Source organism: Sprattus sprattus, assembly GCF_963457725.1.
Source record: "Sprattus sprattus genome assembly, chromosome: 11".
Classification (NCBI taxonomy): Eukaryota; Metazoa; Chordata; class Actinopteri; order Clupeiformes; family Clupeidae; genus Sprattus; species Sprattus sprattus.
The window spans coordinates 31,453,223-31,460,722 of NC_137909.1; the positions used below are offsets into that span (position 1 = coordinate 31,453,223).

The window sequence follows — 7,500 nt, forward strand, 5'->3', positions numbered from 1 at the left end:
TGGTTGGGCAGTCATGCTGTTGTGTTTACTAGTTGTGGGCTACAGACAGCACATGTTGTACGGTAAAGGAGGGCCTTTACGGATCCCGGGTGCAACATGAGGCTGTTTCCAGCCAATTGTGCGTTATTGTTGGTTAAGTTGCTGGCTGTGATATATACTTTATTACAGGCTCAAGGCCCACATGGTAGATGCACAATACTTACAATCAATACATTACATTTAAATACATAATTACATACAATGATAAATTACTTAGAAATAGGAAAGGAAAGGGCTATAAAAGGCACTCATGCCAGTGTCCCCAGATCTTAGATGTGTACTTGACAGAGCTGCGGCCAGAGTCTGTCATCAGATCAATTATAAAATGTGTAGAGTGGTCCAGCCTAAATTAAGCTTTGTATGGTTCTCCGAAAGGTGTGGGTGTTGTTGCAAAGCAATTCAAACCAAAACTCCCTAGATGGTCATATTTGTTTATAAAAGTAGTTTGTCTGACCTTTTTTGCTTCACATTTGTGCAATTTAAAATCCCAGTTATTGTAACTGAAAAATATGTCTGAGGGATTTGCGAGGTGTCTGAGCCAGCTATCTAATGTTAGCATGCTACTACCCACAAGCTAAACAGCCCTGGGCACTAGTCACAAAATTTGGGAGTTGCACATCAGGTCACGGAGAGGCGCTTGGAGAGGGTTTGCACGGTCGGAGAGGGCGTTCAGTGTCTCCGAAAACGGATGACCATAAATCGAGCGTTACCTGATTGTGCTGTTTGCTGATGACCTGGACTTTGGGGACCTGGACTCCTACCTGCCAATGCTTCGACTCTTTCCTGGGCATCCCTTACTCACATGACATAGTAAGGACATCTGAGCTAAATTCCCGCAATAAGGGGTAACCCTAACCCCCAGAACGGTTTCTTTAACATTTATCTCTCTTCCACTCCAAATGGCACACAAATATAAGTCAGTTTTACATATTAAACTAAAGCTGTGAACTTCTTTTACAATATTTATTAGTTAATGTAACACATACACATATACATACATACACAAATGCATGCGTGTATGCAATATGTATTATTGCCACCACCGACACGTTTTCTGTTTTTCTTACAATTGTATTGTTCTGACGCTATATAAATACAATTGAATTGAATACAAAATAGTTGTCTGTTATACACCTTTTCAACAAAATATATTTAGTCAACTGAGGGTTGTTACAGTAACAGGTATTTTAGACAGTGACCTGCTACATGAGGAAGCTGGATGTGCTATTGACAGTGAGAAGTAGCGTTGAGATTTTTCTCTCAATAGCACACTGACAGTCAGTACAGAGTATGTTTTAAAAGAATGTGTTCAAAACACTGTAAATGGAAGAAAATGTGTTCTATAGAAAAAGATAAAAGTAATTCTAAAAACAGAATTAAGTATTGGCTACATATGAAACACTCGTGTCAAACAAGCAAACTATAATCACTTCAAGATATTTTAGTCATCATTAGCTCATTGGAACATTTGGATACCAAAACACCACCTGATTCACCATCAACAAGCTATCTTAAACAAGTTGTTTAAACACACATACACTCATACAACAAGATAATCTACAAAGTAAAATGAATAACAATTCAGCTATGAAGAATGTATCTTCAGTCTTCAGTCTGAACACATATCTGGTCTGTCTTGCTCATTTGAGCCGCTGGATCCCTTTCTGTCTGTCATGACCCTTGGTGTCTCTCTGTACATGTCCTCAGTGTAGTAACCTCCCCCATTTGCTGCCACCATCTCATCTATTTTCTTCACCACCTCAATAACCTGAGTGCGGTCATCGCTGCAGTTCTCAAATACATCGTATCGTCCACCACAGCTGTCGATCACTTCATTCAGTCTGGGGCCACTCTTACGCACATAGTCATTGATAGAGTGACCTCTAAGGACATTACCATGAGTGAATAGCACGATCATGAAGTCTGCAGCCTTTTCCCCAAAGATGTCCTGTATGGCCCTGACTGCATTCTCCTCGTCCTCAGTGGTGCGGCCCACCTGAATCACCAGCAGGAATGCGTGGGGCCCTGGATATGCGTATTTCATGCACTTCTCTATCTCATTTCTAACATGATTTGGATCTCTGTCTGGGTCTACAATACCAGGTGTATCAATCACCTCAATCTCTCTGGGACTGAATATACTGGCTCTGGAACAAGATTGTGTGACAGATCTAGGAGATATCTCTGATTTAAACCTGTGTCTCCCCAGAATGGTGTTCCCCGAAGCACTCTTCCCCGCTCCAGTCTTTCCAATCAGCACAATCCTCAGGGGTTCACCTATAAACAACACTCATCATATCAACATATACTGTGTATGTACAGTGGGGAAAATAAGTATTTGAACCCCTGCCGACTTCGCAAGTTTGGCCACTTGCAAAGAAATGTGTGATCTAGAATTTTAATGGTAGGTGTATTTTAACAGTGAGAAACAGAATATCAACAAAAAAATCCAGAAAACTGCATTTTATAAGATTTATGACTTTATTTGCATTTGATGCAAAAAATAAGTATTTGAACCCCCAAGCAAACAGCAAGAATTCTGGCTCCCAAAGGCCAGTTATGTGCCCAAAAAGCACACAGATTAGTCCTCATTAGGTCTAATAAGGTATACCTGATCTCAACTGGTGACCTGTATAAAAGAAACCTGTCCAAAGAATCATACTTCACACCTTCAACCTCACCACCATGGGCAAGACCAAAGAGCTGTCCAAGGACGTCAGAGATAAGATTGTAGACCTGCACAAGGCTGGAATGGGCTACAAAACCACCGGCAAGCAGCTTGGTGAGAAGCAGATAACTATTTGTGCGATTATTCATAAATGGAAGCAACACCAAACAACTGTCACCCGCTCTAGGTCTGGGGCTCCATGCAAGATATCCCCTCGTGCGAAATCAGTGATCATTCGAAAGGTGCAGAATAACCCCAGAACTACACAGGGGGAGCTTGTGAATGATCTCAAGGCAGCTGGGACCAGAGTCACCAAGAAAACCATTGGCAACACACCGCGCCGTAATTTTTTTAAGTACTGCAGCACTCGCAAGGTCCCCCTGCTCAAGGAAGCGCATGTACAGGGCCATCTGAAGTTTACCATTGCACACTTGAATGATTCTAGGGAGGATTGGGAGACAGAATGTGGTCAGATGATACCGAAATCAAGCTCTTTGGCATCAACTCGACTTGCCGTGTTTGACAGGGGGGGGGAATGCTGAATATGACCCCAAGAGTACATCATACCCACCATCAAGCATGGAGGTGGAAACATTATGCTTTGGGGCTGTTTCTCTGCCAAGGGTACAGGACGACTCCACCGCATCAAGGAGACTATGGATGGGGCCATGTAATGTGGAATATTGGGCTTGAACCTCATTCCCTCCCATTAAAAACACAACCTTAAAGATTTGTAGAGGATCTGGAAAGAGGAGTGGACCAAAATCCCTCCTGAGATGTTTGTAAACCTGGTGACCAACTACAAGAAACTTCTGACGTCTGTGCTTGCCAATAAGGGTTATTCCACCAAGTACTAAGTCATTTTTGTCGGTCAGTTTTGGGGGTTCAAATACTTATTTTTTGCATCAAATGCAAATAAAGTCATAAATGCTATAAAATGCATTTTTCTGGATTTTTTTGTTGATATTCTGTTTCTCACTGTTAATATACACCTACCATTACAATTATAGATCACACATTTCTTTGCAAGTGGCCAAACTTGTGAAATCGCAAGGGGTTCAAATACTTATTTTCCCCACTGTATATACTGTATTTATAAACAATATCATATCAACATACACACTGTTACACATTTACCTCAGGAATATTTGGGCTTATATAGATTACAAGTTGCTAAACTGCTGCAGTAGCTTTTGTATTAAATAAAACGATTCAAAATATCTGTGTGGAATAGAAAGAATACTCAGAGGGCTCAGAAATATTAAATTAATATTTAAAATGAAAAGCTCAGAAATATTGTGTCCTAACATGTATTTTAACAAATAATAATAATAATGCTTTAAACTTATATAGCGCTTTTGTAGGTACTCAAAGACGCTTTACATTGGACAAAGACAAACAACACAATGTGTAGCATAATGCAAAAACAAATCCTCAATCTCTAAGTGAACCAAAATCAGCAGTGAGTAGTAAACTCTTACCTGTAGGGATAGATGGCGAACCTCCCATGGTCTCTCAGTGTCAGATGAACGTCTGCGCACAAATTGAATAGGTCTTGGTGTGCTGATCCTTTTTAATAATAACAATAATACATTTTATTTATAGGGCGCCTTTCAAGAAACCCACAGAATCTCCAACATTTGGTGAGGTCGCTCTGTAAAACCTATTCTTGAATTTGGTCTAATATGATAAAATCATTTGATATTTGTGTGCAACCAAATACAGCATGCAGACAAATTCGATTTTTTTTTTTCAGTTTCTGAAATGTGAAACAACAAACCAATATATACAGTCAACAGTCACTTAGTGTTTGTCAAAGAATTATTCATTGTTTCAAATAAAACAAGAATGGGAGCATTCAGAGAATGCAAACCTCCGCCTTGTGACCTTGACCTTTGACCTTGACATCTGAAAATCTAATCAATTAGTGCCATTATATAAACCAATCTCCCCACAAAGTTTGAGGGAAATCGGTCCATGCGTTTCTGCGTAATCCTTCAAACAAACAAACAAACATACAGGGGCGAAAACATAACCTCCTTGGCGGAGGTAACTACATTTGGTTTGCTTCTACTGGTGTTCCGTTTCCTCCTAGTGATGTTTGTTAAACAGGAGGGTGAGGGTGAATAATGAATTGAATAATGGATCAAGGCGATCGCGTAGAACTCTCTTCCTATGAATCGCCAATCTAACTACAGTTTTTTACACTTGCTAAAACACATTCTTGAAACAGTCACTCATTTTCTCTAAACTCTAAACACAAAACCTCATCTTCAAGCACTATTTACAAAACCTCTGAATCCTCTTGCAAAATGAAACTTTCGCCTCAAAACAGTTTTACCTGTGCTCAAAATCAAACACTGCTCTCAAATCATAAACAAAGTGATCAAAATGATATACACTTTCAAGCAGTCAGTAAACACTACACCAAAAAATAGAAAACACATTGCTCAAAACGTATAGTTCTCAGGGAGAAGTAAAACATTTTTTTATCTCAAAACAAATTTCATATTTATCTGTCATTGTCTTTTGATGAATGAAAACATGTTATCTCATAGAAGCTATACAAATGTATCAGAAATTACTACTCTGCTTTGCTCTAATTTGTGTTGGTTCTTTCTCCTTCTTGTACCCCTATAGTACTGTACCCTGCATCTCACTACTCACAACTCACTCTTGTTCATTGTTGATATGAACCTGCAACCAGTCAAAATCTATTGAGCAGCCAGTACTGTACCAAATAGAAAGCACAATGTTCAGGGCCATACAACTTGTTTATATTGTACATTATAGGCCTACTACAGTACACACTACTACAGTAAAAGGGACAAAAATCAAAGGGGTCAACGTGGTGTTCACTTGTCCTCGTCCTCTCACATTGTTTCTTCTATCCATTCTCAGACTTTATCCTTCCCACCTTCAACAACCTGTTTGCTCTCTAAACTGGCTTATATTGGTTGTGTCACATCATTTGATACAAGTTAAATCAATTTTGGGTGGTTGTGTTTAATCAATGACATTTGTTTTCTATTTGTATTTGATTGTTGCCACTTGTGTTTACCAGTATGGATCACATGTGCATTGGAATGCAGAATGCGTTTTGAGACTGAGAATGTGTTAAGAGTTTTGCTGAAAAGTCTAAGTGAGACCTGCAAATTGTGTTTTACCCTGTGAAATAGTTTAAGGTATTGACAACAGACTGCCCAATTAGCTACATGAGTCCAGGCAACTGAGAACTTTGTTCAGCCAATGGGTTTTAGTGTTTTAGCAAGTGTAAAAAACTGTAATATCGCTCCTTGGTCAATGGGATCTCTTCTTTTTCCGGGGGTGTGTCAAGCTTATCCAGGTACACTTAAGTTAGCCTGCGCTGGAACAGGTTACAGCTAATTGATATGATGGTGATTTATCGAAAGTTGCTTCCACAAACAAAAAAGAGGAGCCTGAAAATGTACTCGCTAAATCCCTTAGCGAGCTACGACAAATAGGGCCCTGGTCTGTAGCCTGACGGTCATGAAAAAGCGTTTACTATGATACAACCCACGAGCTGCAGTAGAAGCAGGGTAGGCTACGGCTGCTTCCAAACACAACCGAGGCTGCACGTTGACTGATTAGTAATATACAAACAGACACAATCTCAATAATCAAAAAAGTTGTTTACTACACGATATTCGCCAAACTAGCGTATTGTTTTATTTAAGTGTACTAGATTTCTCCCATTGCACCTGCAGCAACGCTGTGAAAAAACTACAGTGTGGAAAACCAAAAGAAACTAAACATCGCCACAGAAAATCACAATATGAACCAACATGACAGTTTCTACCAGGTAACACATTACAAAATTAAAAATACATATTTCGAAAGGGGAGCATACCTCTGTAGCCTGACAGTCGCAAAAGAAACAGATGAGGCAGGGGCAACGAGAACGAAAATGAAAGGATTTCAGACGCGGAAACAACTCATGCCACATCCACGCAACATGGGAAAAAGTGTATTAATACCGAAGTGACGTAAACTCTCAAGGCAGATACTTTGCTATGGGGATATTCAGGGAAACATATTGAAACCCGCTACATTAGGACAATAACCACAAAGTCATTCAGAGTTTTCTTCGTCAAACAGAATGGTGTTTACTTCACAATCACCCAAAGACAGCGATAGAAACCCGCGATTTCCCCCGAACTAAATAGACTCAAACATCGATCCTCAGATCATGAATTAAGGAAGAATAACTAGATAACTGATGCCTTTGTCAGAAACATCGTATTGGCTGAATTAGTTAAATATCTAAGGCACATTAAAACCATTTAACCATTTTACATTCTCGAAAAGGCAACTTTTTTGATTTTGACCATGTAACAAATACAGAAATATTAGCCTACCATCACTGCTAAACAGATGTCAATTCTTATTATCTCGCTGTGCTCCATCTATGTCATATGTAATCAAAAACTTGAATCAAACATTCAAAGCTCACACAGCACGGTATGCTTATTATGAATGCAGTTTTGTGCTTCCATAGTCAGCGAGGATGATGGCTATTGCGGGAAGTATAAACTCAGTTTGACCCGCTCTTAAACAGAGAGGTTTGTTGGTTTGAATTATTTGTGAAGTTGATTGCATATCTGTGAATATTCTTGCATATGTGTATCTGATGAAGGCTGAGCTGCCCTCTGATGTTGTGAGTCTGCAACCTCTCTGTCCCTGTCACCACTGTGTGTGTGTGTGTGTGTGTTTTTAATATATTATAGTTTTTGCCTGAAAAACAGATTCTTCCCTTTTGCTGTCTCTCTTCT

General features: G+C 39.5%; 1 protein-coding gene across 1 annotated transcript in view; it reads right to left on the reverse strand.

Annotated features, from left to right (window-relative positions):
* Positions 1–1,648: 1,648 nt before the first annotated feature.
* The window catches only part of LOC308372453 (GTPase IMAP family member 8-like), a gene marked incomplete at both ends in the record, with an annotated part of 16,904 nt that continues 11,052 nt past the window's right edge, over positions 1,649–7,500 (reverse strand). The window contains one exon of the mRNA XM_080847606.1: positions 1,649–2,328. Coding sequence (XP_080703732.1) covers positions 1,649–2,328 — 680 coding nt within the window. The remainder of the gene's footprint in view (positions 2,329–7,500) is intronic.